Source organism: Ruditapes philippinarum, unplaced genomic scaffold, assembly GCF_026571515.1.
Source record: "Ruditapes philippinarum isolate M1 unplaced genomic scaffold, ASM2657151v2 ctg2773_1_1_1_1, whole genome shotgun sequence".
Taxonomy (NCBI): domain Eukaryota; kingdom Metazoa; phylum Mollusca; class Bivalvia; order Venerida; family Veneridae; genus Ruditapes; species Ruditapes philippinarum.
The window spans coordinates 17,347-44,776 of NW_026862609.1; the positions used below are offsets into that span (position 1 = coordinate 17,347).

Below are 27,430 nucleotides of genomic sequence, written 5' to 3' on the forward strand. Positions count from 1 at the left end.
TTAAGAAATTGCGATTGGCTATTTCTACATTGGGAAAAGTACCACGGTGTATGATTATTATTGATTTATATACATTAATCCTAACATCATGCAGCAGAGACTTTAGAATCGAATTTAACGTCCTGAGGGTAATCAATGAACATTGTAAATACTACTGGCAAAAATATATTCACAGATAAATTATGCTTAGATTTAATATTTGAAAATACATATAATTGCTATAGTTGCTTTAAAAACTCTCTTTTACATGTAAAATAAACAACTTTTTAATACAAACAGAGAAGATATGTTACTCTTCAAATCTTAACACTATAGGTGAACAGAATATAACTACATTAATAAGTCTCTTTAAAGAAACTGATCAACCAGTATTAATACAGCTTTGAAAACAAAACTTGTTTATTCTCTTATTTAAATAAGGCAAAGTCAGTCAAAATTTTCCTAGATTTCAGTTAATTTCTGCAATAAGATAATACACGAAGTTGAGCATAGTATATATTTAACGTTGCAACTCATTTAGTTTTGTTACTTAACTGTGATTTTGTATTTGGTATCAAAAGTACGACTCAGCAAATATGAGATTTTGCTTTCGTATTTTTTCCATTGTTTTATTCATTTCGTCAAATAAATAAAGCTGAAATCTTAAAATATACACAGGAGGGTTCCGCCACTCAAATATCCACAAACTCAAATTAGTTTTGTGTGAATGATTATATATATTAAACTATATATATCCACCAGAATAAGATCTTTGTAAATATCTAGTTTGATTAATTTGTTTACCAAGCAATTATCATGTAACATCAAGATGGCAATTAATCTAGAGGTACTTGTATTTTGTTACTCTTACAGAGATACACAATAAAGAGAGTACTAAATCTCTAGCATGCATTGTTTTAACTTTACCAATTTAAATGTTAATAAAGAACCCTGGGTGATGGGAGTATTTCAAATAAATTATGTTTGTGGTACTACAGAACGAAGACAAATTCAGATAAAGAAATAAGTAATTGTTATGTTACTTTATACTCTGACATAACGGTTGCACTGTCATAAAGGTAACCGCTATCCGATTAATTAATTAATTAATCAATCGGATAACGGTTACCTTTATGCAAATGATTGAAGTTACGAGTGTACGTACATTATGTGCTTCAATTATTTGTTTTCCGATTAATGAAGAAAATGTTGACATTTAAAGAATAGAACTTGCAAAGGGCTCAGATAGCTTACTCCATTACTTAACTATTATTAGTTGGATTTTTATTAAAAAAAGTTTTAGGCAAAACTTTGTAAAATGATTAAATGTTGACATTTTGAGAATATGACTTGCAAACGGTTCAGATTGCTTATTTCATTACTTAACTAATAATATAAATTGGATTTTAACATTAAAAGAGTTTTAGCCAAATGTTTGTATAATATAAATGATAACACCTATTTTCTTTCAAATCGGTTTTAGTTCTGAGCTTGCGATTATTATTCAATGTTTGGTTATTACCCATTCATCAAAATGATACATAAATGGCCATCAAATAATTAGCGTTTTGTTCTAACCAAATGACGTTGTGCTGATCATGTGACCGTTTGTCCTTCACGTAGTATGACATAAATAGAGGTTGCTATGCTAGTTATCTTATATCATGTTTTGGTTTAGACATTCAAACATGGTAAGACTTTTTTTCTTTTACTTAAAATTCCGTTTTTGTTTTTTCTTACAGATTTGAAGTTCATAACTGTTAAAAATTGATTCTTTATTTTAAAATTGTTGTTTAAGGATTTTAATTATTGACTATTTCAGTAAGAAACGATATTTGCTGTTTGCTTTATTGTTTATTCGTGAGAAACATTTGCCCGTTTTAAAGCTATAGCACAAGTGTTTGATTTACTTTTGAAAGAATTTATAATCTCAACATTTATACAGATATTGTCATTCAATTATGTTTATCATTCTATCATATCGATTGTCATACTATTTAGTCTAGAGAAATTTTCGTGCTACTAACGGCCTTTATTGCATCTCCAAAACCTATCTGCGAGTCATGGCAATTTCAAAAGTAATACAAAATCAATTACAGAGTAGTAAATTAATTATGTGTTTAAATTTCCTTAATCCTACCGTTTTTATAGCATATAACTGTCATGTGATATTTGTAGCATAATAAAGTTCACTAAGTAAGACACATTATTGAAAATGCTTAAAATGTACACGATAAACATGAAGAAGCATTACTTAAGATAACATTGTAGAATGTTATATACATAAAGTTACATATTCATTATTACCATTTTCAAAATATTCCAATTATTAATATATTAATGATTTAATAGCGCCAATAAATAAATGAATGTTTTTTTCTTACATGATGCTACAAAAGCTTTATGTAACTTGTGCTATGACTATTCCCGAAAATATAAATTATGTAACTTAAAGTAATTATGTTCCCCCTAAACCTTTGTGGGAACTGAAAAGTAAAATATATTTTAAAGTCCAATGTTTTTAATAATTCTAAAAAATATGCAAAAATGTATAATTTCTATGAACATTAGGGATAATACATAATTAGATTTTGTTAGCATTTAGCAATAGGAATATTTTCAAATATTTCACATTAATTCTTGATTGTAGTATATTTTATCAATTATCTATTTCAGACATTAGGGAAAGCCTTGTTGGTTGGCGCCCTGTCCCTTTTTATTTACGTTTTCTATTGCGAGGCAAAAGGTAAAAGAAAAAAATGAAAATACTATTGAAGATCATTGTAAGTTTAATTAAGATAGTATACAAGCAAATGATAATTAAAGACTGAATAATTATTTATGAAGATATGAAGATGTTTATAACGAATGTTTGTAATTTTTGTTAACTTTGTACTTTTCTTGTTGACGAATATAGATAATATAATTAAAGGAATTAAAATACTGTTTAAAGTTAGTCCGTTTTAAAATGACAGCGCTAGCGGAACTAAACGAAGATCAATATGAACATGTCAGATTACTTTAGAACCACTCAAACACTTTTTATTTCTTAAGTTCTTAAGAAATAAATTTTCTCAATTATTAGTTTTGTGCACTGAAACAATAAATATCCAAACCATATAAACCTACTGTTCTTCAAACCCTTAAATATTCAGTTTAGATCAATTAATTGTATATTCATATAACCTTTGTATTATTTAATTTGCAATATCAAATAATAATCATAGGTTTTGTATATTTCATCATTATTTCATCATTTTATACTGAATAAATCGTGTTTGTAACTTAAGAAAAGAGACTGAAAATTAAACAACAATGAACCAATGTATTTATGCACTACCCGAAACGAAACAACACATTTTAAGGGGCGCCGTAGATAGGTGCAAACAAAATGCGACAGAATTGAAAATAGAATTGTTTTTGTTGGATTAATCGACAACAAAGATTGATTATTGTTTGTTAATTAATTAATGTACGTAATTTTGTCGCCTTCTGTAACCTCTTTTTGAATTGTATAATCATTGCTTTTCATAAATCTAGGAACGGTTTTTTTTCCATTATTATATTCTCCTTAACTAATAATTTTCCTTAAATATATCTTTTAAAATTTTACTCTGTCCCATTTCCTCAAAAGGTATTTACTTCTGACTTATAATATGTATGCTTTACATCAACCATATAATATTTGATATGGTGTAAAACTCTAGCACAATTATTTCCAAGATGATCTCCCTTACGTCTACGACCAGGATTAAAAAGGTCGAGCGTGCTATCACTTCTGTCAGCTCTTGTTAATAAAATGTCAAGGTTCCAAAAATGAATAATATAGGTTTCAAAGGTTTTTCATAATCGTGTTTTTGTATGAGAAATTGGTGGTGATGACGGAAAGTGAAATACTCAATAAAACTTATATGAAGACGTGAATGAATAGCGTGAGGGATTATCAGGGAAGGAACTTATATAAATCTCTGGTGGAGTGTGTAACGAAACTTTCGAAACAGGTCGCTTTTTCATCCAATGGTCAATCACAGATATCTTTACATATCGTAAGGAAACTTGTCACAACCGAATCAAACTTAAGTTAGGGACACAAATGACCGAAATCTCACTGCGCATTACGTTGCATGCAACTGGAACCGCCTTGACTGAATATGATAATTATAACTGCCACTTTTTGTTACTTACGATATAAATAATATTTGCCTTTCAAAAGCAATTTTACTTTTAAGTTTTCGGTACAACATGTACTTCTTCAAACGAGAAGACGGTTTGCACTTTAGAAAACATGGTGTGTGAAAGTGGTGCCTGTGCTTGCAAGGCCGGATACAACGGGGATGAAACTTGCAGCAAAAGTTGGTATCACTAGTGTTCATTATTTGACATCACTTTCGTGACCATAGTCTCATGTGTGAGATATTTTCTACCTTTATAACAAAAAAATGTGAATTGCCACCCAGACAAAACATTTGGAAACCGTTTGTAAATGTTGCACAATATTTTATCAAAAGAGAACTGTATCTCGCAATTCATTTTTAAACTCCCTTTTACCTCTTTTCTTGGAAAAAAAAGGTTTGTCTATAGAATGATGTGCTTAAGAAATGCACAGTCTTACGCTGTATTAACGTGCCGGTAATTATACGATTTTTTCTAAATCTGCTTAGCGCATTTAATATTATTTCTGTGATTGTACAAAACGTCATAGTAAAGTCTATTACTCTGATATCGTGAAAAATATGGTAAGATTAACATAAAAACACATTGTTTAAAACGTTAAGAAAATGTATATAACTTTAAAAAATTGTTTCTATCTTTTTGTACACTAACTGCTCAGTGAAAAAGTAAAATATTTCACGATTAAAGAAACACGTACATTGATAAATATTTAAATTAAGATACATTTTGTGTGATCTTACAATATCGATAACAATCAAAAGTAAAACGATATTTTAACGTTTGAATGTATATTTAATGTATAGTTATAATGTATAGTTTTAATACGTGGGTTTGAGAAAATATCATATTTTTTCCTTATATTAATAAATGCAATGGAAAAAAGATTTGAAAGATCGAAAACAAAGTCTATTACCCTATCCGTGTTGTTGAAACGAGATTAATTTATTTAAAAATTAAGAAACCCATTCGAATTTATTCCTCCATAGAAGGATTCATTACAAAAAGGATATATATCGTTTCAGAAAGTATTTTAAATTTCATTTCAAGCATGCTTATCTATAATTACAAACATAACCTTAAAAGAAGAAAAGCATGGGATTAAAAGTAGTATAGTTCAATGCCAATTTCAATAAATTTCAGTAATTGGAGGTAATTGTAAAACAAGCAACACATGCCCTGGTGATGCAAATGCTGTGTGCCAAAGTGGAAAATGTGCTTGCAAAGCAGGCCACGAAGAGAAGGAAAGCGTTTGTACAAAGAGTAAGTTATAATATACTATTATTTAGCAGTCTTCTGATTTTTGTTTTATGGTGTTTTTTTTTATTCACAAAAATCTGTATTTTCTAAAACTTGCAGATTTTAAGTTTGTGTTGGGTATTTTAATTTTGATAACAAATGTATAAAAATGTTTAGTGATTTGCAATGCACTTGCCCACTTTTAAAAACGTTTTAATAATACAAAACGTTTATGTGAGGTCATTATTTTATCTGAACAATAATAAGCCTGATTAACAACAAAATAAAATAAACAGTCAAAAAGTAGTAAAAAATATTCATTATTTTAACATAATTATATTTATAAATAAGGGCTTTAGTCCGATTATAAAAAAACTGAAGACAAAGACTAAGATTGACGGTGTGCATATGATACATAATATCTGCATTGCATATATTGGGGTCACATAATTGTCCCATTATAATGAAAAATAGATCTAAAGAAAATGATTTAAGCAGAAAATCTCCTCATACAGCGTCACGATCTGTCCATGCTCTCGGATAATGGACACTTTTAGGAATTTCTCCATAATATTTTAGTTACATTTCAATTTGTAGAATGAAAACGTGCGTGCAATTTTAAGCAATTTGTTTCAAACTACCACTTCCTACTTATAAAAATCACTGAACTCAATTTCTTTATTACAAATCATTTTTCATGATACCCATGGAAAAAGGGTCTGTCAATGTAACATCTTCAGACATCTTTTCATTAATCATGCCAACAAAATAGGAATAAATAAATAAATAAATAAATAAATAAATAAATAAATAAATAAATAAATAAATAAAAATAATCTATGAAGCGCCATTGATTATATTGACAATATATTTTGCTCTGTTTCAAGTATATGTCGCATGAACTACGGTATGCTGAGCTGCTACATGTACCGTCGGATTATTTTAATGTTTTTGGATAATATTGAATAAATTTCAGTAATTGGAGTTAATTGTAAAACAGGCAACACATGCCCTGGTGATGCAAATGCTGAGTGCAAAAATGGAAAATGTGCTTGCAAAGCAGGCCATATGGAGAAGGATAGCGTTTGTACAAAAGGTTAATTATAATATACTATTATTTAGCAATTGTCTGATTTTTGTTTTTTGTTTCACAATGATCTGTATTTTCTAAAACCTTGCAGATTTTTTTTGTGGTAATACTATTTCAATTTTGATAACAAATGGATACAAATGTATTGTGATTTGCAAAGCACTTGCACACTATGTCTTATAAAAACGTTTTAATAATACAAAAAATTGTGACGTCATATTTTTCTGTACAATAATACGCCTGATTAACAACAAAATAAAAAAACACAATCAAATATTAGAAAAAAAATCATTATTTCAACACATATTTATGTGAGATGGACGGTGTACATATGATACGTAATATCTGCTTGGCATATATTGGGGTCACATAATTGTCCCATTATAATGACAATAGATCTACAGAAAATGATTTAAGCAGAAATCTCCTCATACAGCGCCATGATCTGTTCATGCTCTCGGATAATGGACAGATTAAAGCGTCATTGATAATATTGACAGTATATTTTGCTCTGCTTCTAATATATTTCGTATGCACTATACTTAGTTGCTACATGTACCATCGGATTATTTCAATGTTATTGGATAACATTAACTGAATTTCAGTAATCGGAGGAAATTGCAATGCAGGCAGTACTTGTCCTGGTGATGCTAATGCAGTGTGTACAAGTGGCAAATGTGTTTGCAAATTGGGTTACGAAGAAAAGGATAGCGTTTGTACAAAAAGTCAGCATTTTTCTTTGAAAATCTTTCTGTTTATCATATAACATGTTAAATCATGCTTATGTTCTTTAATTTATTTTGATATTTAATACTTCGATAAAAAGTAAATGCGATCAATATTCAGTTACCAAGCACAAGCGAAAGTAATATTTTGAAACACGTCAATTTTATGCTGTGTTATTTTTCTTATTAAATGATAAACAATATTTCTTCTTTGACTACAAATATATTTCATATATAAGATGCAATGTTTAAAAGTCTATGTATATATGTATATAAGTTTAAACGTTTTATCATGGGCATTCTAAAAATATTGTTCTGCCAACTTTTACAAATTTATATATTTTCTGTTACTTTTTCAGCTGTAGCGGGAGTTAGTTGCTCATCAGATAAAACAGCATGTGGATCCATTGAAAATGCTGCCTGTGATACAAACACAAATAAATGTAAATGCAACCCTGATTACACGATGCATTTTGTCAAATGTGAACCAAAGAACTCTGGTGAATGTTGTTTTTACATAACATGTGTTTTAAATTTGTCGAAACTACCAGTTCAACATTGCAATTTATTTAGAATAATTCTTTTACTATGGTATTTCTATGACGTCTCGTCTCTTGTTAATAGAAAAAATTATATAAAATAATACAACGCAATGGCTTAACCTTAGTTAAAACCTTTTAAAAGAAAGTAAATAACAGTTTGCCTTGTTCGTTTGTAATTGATGTAATGTAATGTAACAAGCACTTCTATCACCTTTTTCACATTATAGCTACAATGATGGAAATCTGCACTATCTCACTAATGCTATCTGTGTTGACCACATGCCTTATTGTCTTGATCTAAAAGTATCAAAAATAGTAAGTTATGTCTTTTTACGATAGATTTTATTTGATCATTGAATAATGTTTTCACAGGTGCCTCTTTGTACATTATTTCCTAAATATTTTATCTTTATTGACATGATCTTATCCTGATTCCAGTAAGATTTGACTGTCATTTAATCTTTTTCAGACTGCCCTAACAGAAATCTTGGATCATTGTGTACAAGTGTCAACAAAGATAAAAACTGTATTTGTAAAAATATACAGTGACGTTATGATATGTCCAAGCTTTATATTCAATATAATGTTAGCCAAATTTCAGTTTTTTTAGGATACACTGTGTAGAAACTTCTTTCTATGATGGCAAAAGTATACAAGTTGAATTGTAAAACTTTTCAAAATCAAAAGTAAAAAAAATATTGTAATCACAATACCCATACAATTATATAGGCTTGTTGTAGATAAAACAGTCTTTCCATTTCTACACTGTGAATAAATTCCTCTTATCGCATTTCAGTATCAATGGTGTTTGACTTCGAATTTATATAAACGCTTGTTATTTGTACATATAATTGAGCCGCGCCATGACAAAACCAACATAATGGGGTTGCGACCAGCATGGGTCCATCCCAGCCTGCGCATCCGCGCAGTCTGATCAGGATCCATGCTGTTCGCTTAAAAACCCTATTACAATTAGAGAAACTGATAACGAACAGTATGGATCCTGATCAGACTGCGCGGATGCGCAGGCTGGTCTGGATCCATGCTGGTCGCAAACCCATTATGTTGGTTTTGTCATGACACGGCTCATATGTTTTTCATCAAAAACTTTATAACAAAATTTGAATTATCTTTCCCTTTTTCATTTTCAAGCAAATGCAATAAAATGTAGACTTTTGCTTTTGAAGAATAAATACAATGTTTTGAAAATTAATGTATTTTTCCAGTTTGATATCTAAAAAGTTTTTAAGCCAATAGGAAGATCTCAAAAATAATATTAATTGTTTCCGTATAATTGCACAGATTAAATTTCTCATATCCTCGGAGCCACTTTTAAATTAAATGAGCAACTTACGTTTTATATTATCAATGATATGTTTTGTTTCTTCAATGCTTCGTTAAAGTCAATGAATTATACTAATTATTTATGTCAAAGGTAAATCTCTCAAGCGTGTCTAATTTTCATATTAATTAATGCATTAGATGCCAAACGAACAAACTTATCCAGCATACGTTTACAATTGTCCTCATTACTGTACTTGTACTTTTCTGACGTAAATAAAATAAGAATAAAAATATTGATAAGGATGCAGCTTTTATTAATCTAATGCCATGTAAATTATATGAAATTTGACAAAATCGCTAGATTGTAGTTTTTTGATATAGAAGGTATCAATACCAAAACATATTCGACCGTCCAATGTAAAATGAAAATGTAGACATATCAGCCATATATAGATATCTATCAATTCAATACTGATTCTTATCAACCTAGATAAAAGTGTTACTATTTCACTTGAAGGATCGATAATTGTGCTTCTACATAATTTTAATTTTCTTACACATTTATTCCCCTTACTTTCACTGATGCAATTGTGTAGATAGTACACAAGTCTTTCTCTTTATCTTCTTTATCTTTATAGATACAAATTTTGTATGTAAAACATAAAACGCTTTGTAAAATATCTTATTGGCTTTACCAAAATTTAGTTAATGTTAATCACACTTTTAGAGATAAGACGAGTTAAATTATCCCTAACATGTAAATATTGTAAGAATTTGTTGCCAGGAATATCTAAACAAAATGATACATAAACGAAAAATGCCAAATAAAGTAAAACAATTAAGTATTGTCCAATGACTAAATGGTTATATTTAAATAAAATATCTCATCCAACAAAACTGTAACAATGCACACAACGCATCTTGAGTAAATTTGAAATTGTTTTTCAGTTAAGCCATATTTTGCAGTTGCAACAAAGCTATTATACACTAGAAAACTATAAACTTAGTTCAAAAGATAAAGTTTTTTTTTATATCACCCTTAAGTTTTTTATATAAAAACAACTATAAACCTCTTTTTAAACTGTTTTGAGATTTTACCATGATTATGATTCATATTCACATTATTATATTATTCTCTTTGAAATGAGTATATAGATGCTGTCAATAAAAATTTATTTTATGCTTTCCAGTGTTTTATTGTAATATATCAGATGATTATATTCTGATAAACCATTAGTGAAATTTATAAAATATAATTTTCACTGTAGCCGGACTATATCTGAATGCGGATGAAAAGAAAATCATAACTAAATGGAATAACAGGCAGAAATAAATGCCGTCATGCGTAAATTTTGCTTCTTTAGGAAAAGAAAGTCGATGTCATCATACATCATGTTAAAAATGTAACAAAATTAGAGAAATTTAACAGACCTATATTTCAAAATTGATGATGTGACGTCATGATATGATGACGTCACAAAGGCGAATGCGTGACGTTACGCGGCAAAATCAGTAAAAAATACTTAAAATGACTTAAAAAGCATGAAATAAAAAGAAAATTTATTTTGTTTTACATATAAGATTGAAATATATTTCATTCGTGAACACCAGCTATCATATATTCACTCGTGGCTACGCCACTCGTGAAAATATTGCATCTGGTGTTCACTCAGTGAAATTATATTCTCAATCTTACATGCAAAACAAACAAATATCCTCTATATAATAGATATCCCCAGTTAAATGATATTTAACGCATTTTTAACTGATATGCTACAACATGTCAGTTTTGTTTTTTTAGAAACGGGCCAACGGTGTTGTAGACACATAATAAAACCATTTTTTTATCTTCATATTTTATTAAGACGTCTGTTTTAACAGACTTATAAAACTGTCGAGCGTATTTTTTCAAATACATCAAATCACTTTGTAAGTAAATAAAAGATGAAATATGATTTTGATTTTCAACCAAAAACACTTTATATTTTATAGTTTTTAAGGAACTTTATGTTAATGGACAGAATATCTGCGTTTTAGTGCCCAAAGTTTTTGTTCTTTTATGTCAATATAACTCATTTTTGTGCACTTAAGTGATATAAATCAGTTCAATAGCTCATTTGCCGTACAAATTGCGTATGATAAATCAATTCGATGACATTTGAAAAAGTAACAATATAAATTTTAAAATGCCTGTTAATAATTTGTTTCATCGTTAAGCGTTAATTTTTGAAAGGAGCAAGCAACAAAAAGTAGTGTATAAGCGAAAATTTTTCAGTTCGAATTAAACTTTTGCGAATGGCTTACCAAATAGCAAACAATTGAAGCAATGTACCAAAAGATCTTGAGAAAATTCAAAACCTAGTTTATTTTCTGTTTTGAAATTATGGCTTTTCGACGCTTACAATGCAATGGCACGAATTCGTCAAATTAAAGTTTTTGTGATAACCGCCGTATGAACACGTCAAGTATTCAAAAATCAACTATGGTCTAAGACTTTTCTTAGTCTGGTCTTTGAATTGCTTATTGTTCGACCAAAGCCTACGAACATTCAAAGAATAACAGTGTCATTTCAATAATCTTTTATTTAATGTTGTCGAATTATTTTTGTTTTCCAAAACTTTTCTTGAAAACGTATCAGCACTAAGCTTTATAATTTAATTGTTTTGTTACTTCAAGAAACATCTTTTTTTGCACATAGTTTTTTAATGAAAACATTAAGCATTTAAGACAACAATGAATCAATCATTAAACTACTTGTGATTTCTTTATGTTCTATTATAAATTTCAGACTTGAATTGAGAATTTAGAACGTTTGAGACGAAAATGACATTGCTTACCGGTTTGGTAGAAAAAGCAACATTAACAAACATTTTGTAATAATTAGATTTGCAACTGCATAAAATTCTTAAGGTGTGATTTAAAAGTCACTTTAAATAATGCAACGTACAACAACGCTCGTTTTAAACTTAAACAAAAAAAAGATAAACATTTTAACATTTTGATTTTAAGAAATGCTGAATTTTAAAATTTAGTTCTGTCAAATGTATAAATTTATGTTTTTGATTATTGCTTTTCTAAAAATAAACATGGACTATAATTGTAAAGTGTAATCATTAACCAAAATGCATTATTTCTGTCTGTTTATAAGGTATATATTTGGTGATGCATATGGTCGATTCCACGCTAGTATCTTCAAATTTAGTACATTTAATTATAACACTTCAACATATGTCTGCAACACTTTAAGAACCTTGACAAATACTTCTGATTTTTAAACGATTCGGTCAAACGACATTATCTCTGTAAATTGCTTGTATTCTTGAAGTAAATAAAACATGATAAATCACGTTATAAAGCAAACAGTATGTAAAATCAACCCATGAGCAATAAAGGCCTACGCAATTACGTTTTTATTTCTAAACGTCTGATGGAAACAGTGATTGTTTGTTTAAATTAGACAACTGTGGATGACAATGTACTAATAAATAAAAATAAAACTTATACATTTCTTCAGTTACAGTACCATAGAACGATAACAGTATGTTCTGAAGTCCCGCTATCTTTATCTTGTTAATTGGATTATTTTAAATGTCTTGATAATGTGGCGGTTATCAAACATGTACTAGACTTATAACATGCCTTAGCCGGTGATTGTTTACGAAACACGAACACACATGCAACGAGGCAAGTCTTCAAAATGCTGCTTTATTTAAAGTGTTACGATTGAATGCACACCTAACTTCATAATTATAGTACAACTTATAACAACTGCGATCATGACTCAGTGGTTGACAGTCATTTTACTGATTTTAAGATGGGAGCTCTAAGATGGGAACAAGACACTAGTGCTTACCCTTCATTTTCCCTTCACAGTCAGTGGCATACTAGTAGTTATATATTTACGCATATCTTATACTGGTAAATAACTTATGTGTTTCAAAATTATTAATAATAAAAGCTTTAAAAACGTATGACCTATATAAATCTTTAGTTGTTGGTTAGATAAGGATATCGCATCAAATATTACTGTTACCCTAACTAAATAGGGGTTACTTACTGACGGTAAGCAATACCTTTCCAATATCTAAAATTATGGGATTAAACCGTAGGTGTCACTGTGGTCTCGGCCGTTGACCTCAAAATCAATAAAATATATTATAATTCGACACATACATTGCCTATTGAACATGGACCTTGTCTATACTTATTAGTATTTATTAGGGGCGTTCCTGGACGAGCGTTCAAACCAAAAGTACCTCACCGTTGTGGTACGAATTCAACAAGGAACTTTGGATTCTTTCATTTTAAGACGACTATAGACGCTATATGACATATTTTGTGTTGATGCGACGCATGGCTTATTTCTTCACAAGTTATTGTTTTGACAAGGATTAAATTCACTTTTGAACAAATTATCTTAAAATCCATAGGGTCATTAAATGCAAATTCCTACCAAGTAATGTATAGGCTTGTTTTTCGCAAGAAAAAATAGGACACGATTGTTTTATTAGGTGTCACCTTGACTTCTAACCTAGAGATCTTCAAATCTATAGGTGCCATCTATATGTCTTCATAAATATACATGATCTAAGGAGTATTCCTTCTGGTGATTTAAACAGGAAATTGCTAACAGGACGTACGTACAGACAGAAGGGCGAACAACCACAATACAATATGCTCAAATATTTTGCAATTTTGCCCATGAGCTTATCGCGATATTTTTCCCGGGTTAGGACAAAAAACACTGAGAAATTAAAAAAAGTCACAAAACGTCATCGAGATCATAAATTGACAAATTTCGGCAAAGGCAATTGATATTTGTTGTCGGTTGCCTTGTTAAAACTGTAATTAATAAGAAAAACACTTAAAGATTGCTATAATAAATAACATTTAATTAAATGAGCGGCATCGCTGCATGTTATCTCTTTGTATACGGTTTTATTTGACCTCGTGTATATCACAAAAAGTTAATGCAACTATAATAATTCAAATAATCTTACAACTGGATGAGTAAGCAAACACATGCTTATGTCAATCCAATCATTTTTTGAAATACTACAAAGTCGACAAATAGTTTTCATTTTATTCTTGTTACAAAATGGATAAATTGATGGATAGAAAATTGTGAAGACCTGACACGTGTAACACGATCGGGCAATACTCAAATTATTCAGAAGGAACAAACTATAAGAACCAATAAATAGATACACAAATAAAAAGGAGTAAATGGTGAATACTTTGTTTCAAGGCAATAAAACATTATGCATGTCTTAAACAGTTAAATAAGAAAACATTAGTATTTAACTATTTATATTTTTGGTATGGTTGTGCCGGTTATATCAGCCACATCTTAAATGAAATTCAGAATCAAAATATCTTTTGCATTGATTTATTGTTGCGGTTACCTGTGTTCCTGTAATACTAAGCCCAAGGAAGAGAGCTGATTATAATATAAATTAATGGTTCCTTATTCAGTTGTTTCTAAATTTTTCAATTGAATAATTTGATGCCCAAATGAATACACTTATATGCATAGAAAAGAGGTAAGGTACAAAAAAAATTGCGAAGATTACTCAAATAATGAGTAGTTGGTGAATAGACCGTAAATATTTTAAAACAAAGACGTCATGCAGCTCTTTTATGACCCTTGCAAACGCAAACGAGATTAAGCAAAGCAATTTTATTTTGATTCAAGGTATGGTTTCGCCGGTAATATCAGCTACACCGCTAATGAATTCAGGCCCAAGTAAAATATTTTGTATTTTATTGTTACAGTAGTGGTTCCTCGCTGTAGAAACAAAAAGCAACTTATTCAATGGTTTATAAATTTTCTGATATAAAGGATGATTTAATAGATTTATCGAATGCCCAAAACAAACAGATCTAATCAGCATTAAGTTTTAACATTTGTGGTTAAGTTTTGTTGTATAATAAAAATATTTAAGAGATGTTCATATATAAATTAATTTGTATAACAGATTGTTTTTTGTTTTCTTTTTTCTTTATTGTTACTAAACTACGACTTTGAAGGACAAGTGAATGATTCTTGGCAGTACTGAGATACGGACACAAATTATTAACAGGTGTGTTTAAGTCTTGTTTATTTATTGTTATCCTAACGAACTTGACTCTAGCTCGTTACTAGTAAAACTGCTTGACAATGGTCTTTAGAGGTAAAAGAAATAACAGTATCTCTTTCTCGATAAACCACAAAAAGCAAACAACTGGTGCCTCGGATTACTCGAGTTTGTTCATAAAAGAAACTGTAAGGAGCAACATCTCCCACGTACCATCGATTATAGCGGTATTAACTTAATACATCACAATTAACTATGAGTAACAGTTAATCTCATACCATCATGTCCTTGATAAGTCGCTTTTGCTATTGATACTATGAACAGAAATGTCCCTTATACCCTGTGATTAAATGTTACACCGAGTTGAAATACCACTTCATAAATTAAATTGCTATTGTTACGTAAAACTCCAACACACACTTTAACATTAGCGCCGGGAAACAATACTTTGTTACACAGTGGAGTTTTGTTGTATTTATCTATTTGTAATCCGGCGGTCTTGAATAAGATACCCAAGTAAGCAAGGTTTTATTTACATCTATAGCTTCTGCCACATATTTTAAATGTTCGTAATTCTAAAAAAAAGTATTTCCTTATAAGAAAAAAAAAAACGCTTCATTATTGTATTGCATACATTTTTGCTACTAAATAACGCTTAGTCGATATGAATGATGAAACATTTCAACATAATTCATATTTATAAGTTAGTTCTGAAATACGTCAATTAAACAACAAAACCTTACAGGCATCCTGTGTAAACAAATAAATTAAATGATCTTTTGTATCTCTTCGTATGAAATCAAACCTCCCAAGACGTTTACTAGTTGACTAACAAGCTTATAATAAATTTGTTAATTCAATATCTTCTATAGCCGAATGCAATAAAATAAATCAACATTGAGTGCAAAATATGGAACGCCGTGACTGTCTTAGGTTATCAATGGTTTGCTATCTTGTGAAACGATGATATTATTTTGTCATTTAAGCATATTATCATGTGCAATAAAATCATATCTTGTCTAAAGACAATGCTGACTTGTTAAAACAGCATGTTAACTTGTCAAATAATCATTATGACATGTGCAGACAACATGTTAACTTGTCAAAGTATCATGATGACTTGTGCAAACGACATGTTAACTTGTCAAAATATCATGATGACTTGTGCAAACGACATGTTAACTTGTCAAGATTTCATGATGACATGTGCAAACAGCATGTTAACTTGTCGAATTATCGTGATGACATGCTCATAATACCTTAACAAGTTAACATGTGTTTTGCACAAGTCATCACGATTCTTTGACAAATTAACATGTTGTCTGCACAAGTCATCATGATACATTGACAAGTTAACATGGCATTTGCACAAGTCATCATGATACATTGACAAGTTAACATGCTGTTCGCACATGTCATCATGAAATGTTGACAAGTTAACATGTCGCTTTCACAAGTCACCATGATACTTGGACAAGATAGCATGTTGTTTGCACATGTTATCACGATGATCTGACAGGTTAACATACTGTTTGCACATGTCATCATGAATTTTTGACAAGTTAGTATAGCATTTGCACAAGTCATAATTATACTTGGACAAGTTAACATGTCGTTTGCACAAGATATCATGATACTTGGACAAGTTAACATGCAGTATGCACAAGTCATAACGATAATTCGACAAGTTAACATGCTGTTTACACATGTCATCATGGAATTCTCACATGTTAGCATGGTATTTGCACAAGTCATCATGATACTTTGACAAGTTAACAGTACGTTTTGACATGTCAGTATGTCATTTGCACAAGTCATCACGATTCTTTGACAAGTTCACATGTTGTCTTCACAAGTCATCATGATTATTTGACATGTTAACATGCTGTTTGCACAAGTCATCATGATACTTTGACAAGTTAACATGCTGTTTGCACATGTCATCACGATAATTCGACAAGTTAACATGTCGTTTTCACAAGTCATCATTAAACTTTGACAAGTTAACATGGCATTTGCACAAGTCATCATGACACTTTGACAAGTTAACATGCTGTTTGCACATGTCATGACATTAATCCGACAAGTTAACATGTCGTTTGCACAAGTCATCATGATACTTTGACAAGTTAACAGTACGGTTTGACATGTCAGTATGATACAAGATAACATGTCATTTGCACAAGTCATCATGATACTTTGACAAGTTAACATGTCGTTTTCACAAGTCATCATTAAACTTTGACATGTTAACATGCTGTGTGCACAAGTCATCATGACACTTTGACAAGTTAACATGCCGTTTGCACATGTCATCACAATAATTCGGCAAGTTAACATGTCGTTTGCACAAGTCATCATTACATTTTGACAAGTTACCATGTCATTTGCACAAGTCATCATTATACTTTGACAAGTTAACATGTTGTTTGCACAAGTCATCACGATACTTTGACAAGTTAGCATGTTGTCTGCACATGTCATTACAATAATTTGACAAGTTAACATGCTGTTTGTACAAGTCAGCATGTTCTTTTGACAAGACGTGATGTAATTTGCACATGTTAACATGCTGAAACGACAAAATGATATTATCGTTTCACAAGATAGCAAAAACATTAATAACATAAGACAGTCACAGCGTTCCATAGCAAAACATATGATAAAATATTATATTGGTTTTCAAAGGTAATGAAATACTCAAATATGGAGTGGATTTTTTAGCTTCTGAAGAACTTTATGGTTTTTATTCATATTTACGCAAAACATACAACTTTTATATATTTTATTTCTAAGTGTTTATTTCATACAGTTAATATTTCCCATTGTTTGTTTGAATTATTTTGTATAAGTGTACTTGACGATAACTGAAAATACAAGAGTTGTAAATTTATGACGGATATTTCATATTTATTGCAGGTTTCAAGTACTGTGAATTTATAGAAAGTAAATATTATTACACAACGAAAATGTTGAATCCTGCCGGATAGTGCATGACATAACGCTAGTGTAAAGTATTTAAATATAAATATTTAATTAAAATTGCATAACATACATGCACCGAATACATTACTCTAGTCAGATGATAAATAGTAGATAGTCTACCCCATTTCTTGTTTTTCACCTGCACAATATCTTTAAACGTATCCTTTTTTTTTTTTTTTTTTTTTTTGCTTCTTCATTTTTGTGAATTACCCTTTATGAAATACCGGTATAGCAAGATGGAGGCATTATAAAATCACCAATGCAACCGACGTTAAGCAGTTAAGCATTATAAATAATTCATTATGTTTGGAATCGTAATATTAATAATTTTTCTTTCAAAGGATTTGCTACTATATATATATTAGAATTCTATGTAAGCAAGTCAGCCACAAAGTAAATGTCTTGACTTTATAAAAACGCGCCAAGTACCTCAAAGAGATAAATAAATGATAGCTTAGTCTCCCTGTACTGAAGAAAGTAAATAATAATAAAAAATCTGTATAACGATCTCGATGATAATGTTCATTTAATACAATTAAACATCGCCACATCTTTTAATTTATTTATCCTTTCTTACTAGTTCTTTCCTTAATATCAAAAGTTATTTACATGTTAGACTATGAAGTCAAATTTTAAGCGGTGAGGTTGTTTAAATTATGTTGACAATAAATGTATTCAAATCCACTTTCTTTGATTTGCAACTGTTTATGTATTTATTAAAAATTTCGATATGTTTAAAAAGACACTTTGGAAACGAATGCATAGTATCAAACATCTACAAATTCAATAAATCGTTACTGCAAGTAAAAAGTTAAAATGTAGCTAGAATTTTTTAATGCACATTTTGTTCACAACAAGAATATTTCAACCGGGAACTTAGAGAAAAAAAATAAAAAGATAAATAGTACATTCACTTAGAAGCTATACCTCGTCAAGCAATCGAACCAACAATATTTGAACTATTTTTCCAATGCTCTCCAGTTTGAGCCTACCCAGTAGAATGATATTTAGGGTCAAATATGAAACGACTAAAATCAGCATAAAGTACAAAATATGTAACTGTACATTTTATCAATCAAAGTTCAATTTAAACCCCTGCATGGTCAACTAGTATTAAAAATATTTTGGGGCCAGGACATACAGCTCATAACAGATTATAATTTCCTGAGTAACATTTTTGCAACTGCATAATAATTTTTTGTATATGTTAAAAGCGAAAACTGTCCACAACGAAATTGATAAAGGTGTATCCAGGTTATATATTTTAAGACAATTTATTAGTTTAATTCTTAATATTTTTAATGCTTTTATACGTTAATTTGATATTTAAGTGTTTTGTGCAGAATTAATGAATATATGTGACTTGTTCCAAATCCAATCAATTTTATTGTTCCTTGCTTGTCTATTGACAATCAAAGAAAATAAATTGTGCAGTGTACTTAACAACGAACCTATAAAAGTTGATGTTTTTTATCTTTTTGAAGCAATGTTTCGTGCTTATTTATCTATTTGATATGCATACATAGTTATAAAGATTTACTGAACCAAAACATCCTGTGTTAGTATGAAAAACACAAAAGTAACACAACTTATGGAAGCAACTTTTTAAGAACGTAACAATATTTCGAAAACGAAAAACTGATCAAATCTTCCTAATCTGTTTGTTCATGCGAATAACTGCAAACTGCTGAATATTTACGACGTTGGTCATGTGACTGTTTTGAACAGCCCCTGGTTACGTAACGTATAAATAAGGGTTAATTCTATCAGGTGTCATATTGAATCCATAGGCGGACAAGGCATCATGGTTAGTAACTTATTATATACTTCAAGGCGTTTTCTCTCTTTTAATGTTGATACTATAGGAATTTGTTTTTAAGCTAGTTTCTATATGTTTAACTTTTATTATATGACATGTTTCGTATTGAATTTTTCCATTTTTGATATATTAACTGAAATTAGCGCGTCATTCTTTTCTCGCAATGCATATTCATCAGTTGATTTTACTTGCTGGACAAGCATACTGCTGTCAAAATAGCATTATGTCCATAAGTAGCGTCAATATAAAAATATTTGTTTTTTGTTGTAATTTTTCTGACATATGCATTTCTTTATATATTTCAAATTATTTTTCTAAAATGAAATAATATTGTGACCAGATCTAGTTAACCTTTGCGAAAAACAATTCTTAAAATAACCATGAAAGTTGTTTCACTTAAAACAAGTCGAGGATAATGGCAGGAATTGAAATATATTTTTTAAGAGATATTTATAAATTTGATTAACAAATAACTTGCGATTATTCGCTTGAAGCCTCTTTTTTCAAGAATAATATTTTTATTGTGCAAAATGAACTTACATTTGCATAAACTCATACATACACCCAAACAGTTGATAGATATGTGTGAGAAGAGATTATCAAAATTCATGATTTACTCCTGATACACAACTTTAAACTTTGAGCGCTTTTGTTCAACAATTTATTTTTAATATTTAAACTCATTTGATCAGTTTATCAAATTGATTGACTTACTCTTGATACACATATCTTAAACCTTGAGCGTGTTAATTCTACAATTTATTTTTTAATATTTAAAGTCATTTGATCACACGTTCTTAATTTAATTTTACTTTTCTTTAAAATTTATCTATACTGCGAAAGTTCTATTGATGAAAATAATGTACATATGTCTAAATGCTGCAATACTACCGATCGTTGCTTTTTACAACTTATAAACATTAAGCATTACTCATCTGTTGATAAAGTAAAACACTCTTGTTATTTTACTATTCTGCAAAAATGGTATCTGTTTGAGTTTTCGTCATTCTCTACCTCTGGATTTCATCGGTGATACGCTTTTCTTGACAATTGATCTTTTTTTTATTATCACACTATAGATAATCTGACTCATTAAAACAGGACAACAGATGTATATGTACTTCTGATATCAAAAGAATAAACTGTCCCGAAACCTGATATCATGTAAACACACGTGGATATTTCCGGTTATTGACATTGCACAAAACAAGTAACTAAATAGCTTAAAGATATATAGAGGATATTTGTTTGTTTGTGTGTAAGATGAAATTTTATTTCATCGAGTGGGCTTTAAAAACAGTATTCTCACGAGATTTGCTTTTTCTTTAAACAGTCTGACATTGTCAGAATTGTCAGCCAAAATAAAATTGAGGTACCACATGGGGAAAATCTTAAAAAAGTAGTTTCGTCATTGAAAAGTGTTATTATATTTTGATAATTTTCACTGTGAAATCAAATGTAATTTTCACGAATAAATCAGTAATCCTCTGAAAAGCATAAAATAAACTATGCTCATCCTTGAGTAAAATATTTAATCACAGAAATTTATTGAAATCTATGAAATTCTTACTGATTATGTCTGATTTGAAAAATAAATAAACTATGTGTGGAAATTTTGTCCCCCTTTACAAGTCAAGTTGTTCTTTTTTTTTTTAAAAAAAACTACCAATATATATATTCATCTCAGGACCTCCTACAGTTTGTAAAATTAAAAGAATCATATCTACTTTGTGTGAAGTCAAGACATGTTTATTGTATATTTAAAAAGAGACTGTGTAACAATTACCAATATTTTCTAATATACTTAGACGACAACATAAAATAGGGATTGCTATCCATGTTAGTCTATATCTTGTTTTGAATGAATGCTATCAAATATGGTTAGACTGTTTTGATTTGTTTTTCCAATATTGAATGATATATTTCTGTTGTTTAAAACAATATTTATACGGCCATTGTAGACTCGATTTATTTCGTTCAAACTTGAAGGTCATAGCAGTAACAGATGACAATAATAAAAGCAACTGTTTAATAATTTTTTTATCTCCACATTTGATAAAATAATACTGTCAATATTTGTTTTTTTTTATTTCATTGATATGCATTGATTGTATATCGAGTAAATTTGTCTTAAACGAAATAGCTTGAATTCAAATAACCATATGTTATCAACCTTTTCGTGTGTGTGTGTATATATATAAAGTCGGTTGACAAACAGTTTAAAATGTTACAGAAAAAATACTTGGTTGTTCATTAGGGAAACGTTTTAAATGTCCCAAATTGAAAAGCATGCTCATTTTTATTAACATTGTACCTGTGAAACAGAAAGAGATTTTTCTTTAAAAAAAATACGATGTAAGACTTTTTTAATATTTCCATTTTTACAATATATTCAAGTTTATGTTAATTCATCTATTAAAAGAATGATAATTTTATAAAGACTGTTGTTCAAATGTTTAATTGTAAATGATACAACATTGTTTTCATATTGTTGTGGTAACAGAGAACAAAGGAAAGTTAATAAGCAACTCATTATAACATTTTTAACGTTTATATAGAGATGTGTTTATATTGACATTCTGGAGTGATATATTTTTAATTTTTCTTCAAATTAAAATAATAAAGAATTGAAAGATTGTATAACAGTCTACTCCACTTAAAACGAGATCGGTTTTAACGAGGTTCCGCTTACAACGTACATTTTACTGTGTCCTGGCCTTTTTCCTTCTATTTTCCTTTCATTTTTTATCGTTTATAACGAGATCGGTTTTAGCGAGATATCGGTTACAGCGTACATAATTTCGTCGTCCCATGCGTATTTTTCAGAATTTTAACGAAGTCACTTCGTTTCAGTTATTTACTTATTTATTTATTCACTTGTATGTTTGTTTGTTTGTTTGTTTACAGACGCTAGAAAAAGTATTGTTGATGGGCTTTTTGCTACTGGGTATTTCAATTTTCGCTGGTGAGGCAAAAGGTAACATACATAAAATGAAAGACCATCACTTTTATAAAAACGATCTGTAAATTTATGCTTGAAAGTGAATTTAATTCTAGCGAATTACAAATGTTTGAAATCTCATTAATTTCATTTATTAAGATAAAATGTTAGTATGTAAATAACATTGAATAAACTTATTACACATTCAGTGCTATGTTCTAGGTTTGGACGAAACCTGTACACCTCAAACAGGTGGTGCAGCAGATGAATGTGCGGTCACCAATTCGGAGTGTAAAACTGACAAATGTGTATGCAAAGACGGATTTATAAAAGAAAACTCAGCATGCCCAAAGGGTTAATTCTATTTTTTTTTATGACGAACCAAATTATGAATTTAGGAGTATATCTAATTGAATCTCTCCTTTAAGCATATTCTACAAGCATAATATCTAAATAAAATCATCAATTAAAACTTATCATAGCTATATCTTGTTATGAAACATAACCTGCATGAGAAGAAAGATACCATTTAAAACAGGATAACCCTGTTAAATTTAAGACTCTGTATAATAACAAGGCAATGATCCATGCATGTATGGTCCATTAACGTTAAAAAGGGGAAACAAAACCGCTAAGATGAAACTTTATGTCATTCCATGAACAGCGGCTTATTGTTCTCAAGTAAAAGAGTGATAGTGCCCAAAATAGAAAAGAATGATCCTAGTTAGATATAACAAGTTTTATCATAACAACGAGCCTTAAATATCATCTACGTACGATGAACGTCAATTACTTGAAAATATTTTTTAACTAAAATGTTTACTTCATTTTGTTATACTTACTTTTTAGCATTAGACCAAACGTGTACGGATACAAACGAATGTGTCACTAATTCGAAGTGTGATGGAGAAGATGGATCTAAAACATGCACTTGTAACGACGGCTTCTTCATAAAAGAGGGGTTATGCTCAAAGGGTAAGTTTACGTTTTACAATGAATAAAGAAAAAAAATCATTGTATTAGCCAACCCTTAGACAATATTAAAACAAAACAATATAGTATTGCATTTTTACATGAACAAAAACGTGGAAAATTAAAAATAATTCACACTTTTAATTTGAATATAAAAAAGATATGATAAAAACAAGAATTTAAATTAAATATCATGGCAAAAAATTAAAATTATATTTAAATCAAGGTAACGTGGAACAAATGCAACAATAATCCAATCTACATAATGCTACTTAAGTAGTTTCCGTAAACAAAACTGCCATTTAAATAATATGATATAGAATAGAAATATATATAAATTGTGTGCAAAAACCGTTCATAACTAATGAATTGTCATTGTACATACATAGTTTTGCATTTTTAAACGTCTTAAACAATAATCCAAATTTTATACCATTTGATTGATATCCTAGTAACATAAATCGTAGTATTTACATCGCTGCAATTAAACAAAATAGAATTTAGAAATGAAACTGCAAACTGCATTTTACCTGAACGCCACAACAAATAAATCCAATTTTCTGTAAGCTAAGTAGCTTTTGGTGTGGGTTTCACTCTTAAAAATTGTACACATGTTCGCGTAAATCTTCATAGAAATATTGTATTTGTAATTAAATAATTTTATAATAAAAAAAAATGAAAGAAGGGCATTCAAAAATGACCGAATGAATGGGTATATTTCCTTAAGAGCGAGTGATGTATGTATAAATCATCCTTTTACTGTTAAAACTATACTTAACATAGAGTCATATTCAGTGTACCTTCTATATAAACCAAAGTTTAATAACAGAAACATCGTATGTTAACCCCTTTTTGAGAATCGACTATTATACTATGGAAACAACGTTTATTTACCTTTGTTTTAAATTCATAGACAAGTTTCATTCCATATAGCTTTATAGCCTATTAAATGAATTTATAAATTTGAATAATGAATATTTGTTCTCTAGATAATGATTATAACTCAATGTATTCTTACTCATTTGATCTTTAAATCATGATGTTTCAGATGTTGATGGAATTGATTGCGGAACAGAAACAACAGCATGTGACAATATAGGGAATGCAGTATGTGACACAGAGGCTGGTAAATGTAAATGTAAGCCTGATTACGTGATGAATGTTGCCAAATGTGATCCAAAAAATGCTGGTGGGTAATTTTATGAAAATTTAATATTTATATCAGTTATTTTTTCACAATACTGAAAACTATAGTTGGTTTATAGTATTTTACCGAGCATCTTTGTTTAAAGCTTAATTTACATATTGGTGTATTGTATTCTTTACTGCAAGGGTTTTTTTTTGTTCCGGCTAAAGAAGAAACGGTTGAATAGAAAATCATATGACTTCACTCTTACCTGTACAAAGTATGATGCAATACAATATAATACATGGTAAAGAATATTCAACAAATACACAATGTCTTTTTTTCAAATGGCTGACTGACACGATTAAAAAGTATTGCTATTATGTAAAGGAAAATAAAATGTATTTGGATTTTTATTCACATGTCAGCCTCAACCATTGGATTCGGCGCCATGTCACTAGCGTTGCTACTTTCGACAGCTTCTTTTGTGTTGTTCTAAAGAAATTTAAAAAATCGTAAGTAGTGTATGTGTGTATATATTTTTATTATTAATTTAAGCAAGTAAAGCAGAAAATAATTGCTATTTTCACAACAACTGCAAATTGATATATTCCTAATGTATTGTGTATATATTTAAAAATTCAAAAAAATCATCTTTTCCTCTGATTGTCGTAACTTATGCAATCTCTATCTTTTTAAATGAACAAAGTTAACACATTAATTTATTCGAAATTAAAAAAGACACACTGTCAGACAAAGATTATCTGAGCCGCGCCATGACAAAACCAACATAATGGGTTTGCGACCAGCATGGATCCAGACAAGCCTGCGTATCCGCGCAGTCTGATCAGGATCCATGCTGTTCGCTTACAAACCCTATAACAAGTAGAGAAACTGATAGCGAACAACATGGATCCTGACCGCGCAGGCTGGTCTGGATACATGCTGGTCGCAAACCCATTATGTTGGTTTTGTCATGGCGCGGCTCATTTCTTCTTCATTAAGCATATTGTATATCCAGTTAATAAGTCTTTTTTTTCTAATTCAGGTTATGTTTCCGGAAAATGTGCAGTGAATTATTCTGACCTTCTGTTTGTTTTTATGTATTCGTTTGTAAAAGACATTTTTTCTTTATTATTGCCGTACATGCACTTGATTTACTTCGAACTATAATATGGTTTCAGGATATTTTAATTGGTATTATGAATTCATTAAGTTCATAGTTATACACTTTACATCACAATCCCTATCTATCGATGTTGCTTATTACATTTATATGCAAATACACTATGGATTTCAAGAATTCATATACAAATAATGGAAACAATATCTGCATACAAGTTATTCACAACTGCAAATGATTCCACAATAGACTTTATAGAGTGTTGATGTTTAAAGTTATTTTCTTTTGAATACTTCTTTATATTTGTTATATAATTTATTATGTTGTCTTTATCCTTCTATATTTTGTTGATTTGTTTGCTAGGAGTGAAGTGTTGAATCTTACCACTGTTAATTTTAAGTGAGGATAAACGTTTACTATATGAATATATTTTTGGTTAATCATGCTGCTTTATTTCATACAGAGTTAAGTATGTAAAAACCAAAATGGTTACTAATCGGTACTGAGTATCATCCAGAATCGCGTGATGTGCGTATAGAATGTTTCGATAAAGCTCGCAAAGTTACCTTTCTACATACACATATCAAAATATTAACTTGTATTGTTTAATATAGTTTTGTTAACATAACAAGGTTTGTGTGTAACTTGACATAAAAGACACTTTTTTGAGGAAAAACAAAGTTATTTTTAAAAGAATAAATAAGGTAGGTTGGCCTTTCAGTATCATAAACATATGACCTAATAAGTGTTTACGTCACTGGATGATATTCCTGACGAACGCCATGTGATTATGGCTAAACGTAAGTGCTCATTTAAAATATATATAATACATAAGAATAAAATAGAATTAACATCTAACATCAAGATGTTTTAAACTGATTAACTTGAGTGCGTTCATGCCGTTGAATGAAGACACTATAGCATAAATACACTTTTTCTATTAAATTCTTTGTTAATGATGATATAATTTTAAAAAGAAAATGTACATGCATAATATTTCTATAATAATAAACGGTTGCAACTTGAAAAGTGTTTATCTTTAATGAACTTTGAAGTAACCTAAAGGCGTATTTCCAAATAATGTTGTCATTCAGGTATATAAATATGCTAGTTCATATAACTATGCTAGTTATACCGCATGCATAGGTACAATTTTGCTGACTTTCTCAAATGAATTCTATTCCAATGAACATACTAAAATATAATACCATATTTCGAAACTCTTATTATGGTGGCGGTGTGCTGGTGTTGGTGTTGGTGGTGATGTTGATGATGATGATGCTAATGATGATGATGGCGGTGGTGATGATGGTGATGATAAGTTAAATGTAATAATGATGCCCATTATTACGAAATCA

At 29.6% G+C, this 27,430-nt stretch overlaps 2 protein-coding genes across 3 annotated transcripts; both read left to right on the forward strand.

The window, feature by feature from the left end:
* Positions 1-1,600: 1,600 nt before the first annotated feature.
* LOC132719580 (cell death abnormality protein 1-like) lies at positions 1,601-8,589 on the forward strand. Of its 2 annotated transcripts, XM_060703361.1 has the most exons (9): positions 1,629-1,670; positions 2,656-2,725; positions 4,209-4,331; positions 5,293-5,412; positions 6,365-6,484; positions 7,084-7,203; positions 7,563-7,703; positions 7,973-8,060; positions 8,215-8,589. In XM_060703361.1, exons 1-8 carry the CDS (start codon positions 1,644-1,646, stop codon positions 8,044-8,046), a joined length of 795 nt encoding a protein of 264 aa, XP_060559344.1. In that variant the 5' UTR covers positions 1,629-1,643; the 3' UTR covers positions 8,047-8,060; positions 8,215-8,589. The 2 variants fall into 2 exon arrangements, with proteins under 2 accessions (XP_060559343.1, XP_060559344.1); XM_060703360.1 differs by lacking the exon at positions 7,973-8,060 and having other exon boundaries at positions 1,601-1,670.
* Positions 8,590-19,871: 11,282 nt separating this feature from the next.
* Positions 19,872-27,101, forward strand: LOC132719583 (cell death abnormality protein 1-like). Its single transcript, XM_060703362.1, has 7 exons — positions 19,872-19,898; positions 22,818-22,887; positions 23,074-23,205; positions 23,701-23,826; positions 24,872-25,012; positions 25,378-25,464; positions 25,998-27,101. Exons 1-6 carry the CDS (start codon positions 19,896-19,898, stop codon positions 25,446-25,448), a joined length of 543 nt encoding a protein of 180 aa, XP_060559345.1. The 5' UTR covers positions 19,872-19,895; the 3' UTR covers positions 25,449-25,464; positions 25,998-27,101.
* Positions 27,102-27,430: the final 329 nt, after the last annotated feature.

Excerpts from the sequence above, each read along its gene's own strand:
- LOC132719580 (XM_060703360.1), top strand. The coding sequence starts at position 1,644 with ATGTTTTGGTTTAGACATTCAAACATG. Across the intron at positions 2,726-4,208 it reads TTTCTATTGCGAGGCAAAAG|TTTTCGGTACAACATGTACT; the intron begins GTAAAAGAAAAA and ends TTTACTTTTAAG. Across the intron at positions 7,204-7,562 it reads GGATAGCGTTTGTACAAAAA|CTGTAGCGGGAGTTAGTTGC; the intron begins GTCAGCATTTTT and ends TTACTTTTTCAG.
- LOC132719583 (XM_060703362.1), top strand. Across the intron at positions 22,888-23,073 it reads TTTCGCTGGTGAGGCAAAAG|GTTTGGACGAAACCTGTACA; the intron begins GTAACATACATA and ends GCTATGTTCTAG. Across the intron at positions 23,206-23,700 it reads AAACTCAGCATGCCCAAAGG|CATTAGACCAAACGTGTACG; the intron begins GTTAATTCTATT and ends CTTACTTTTTAG.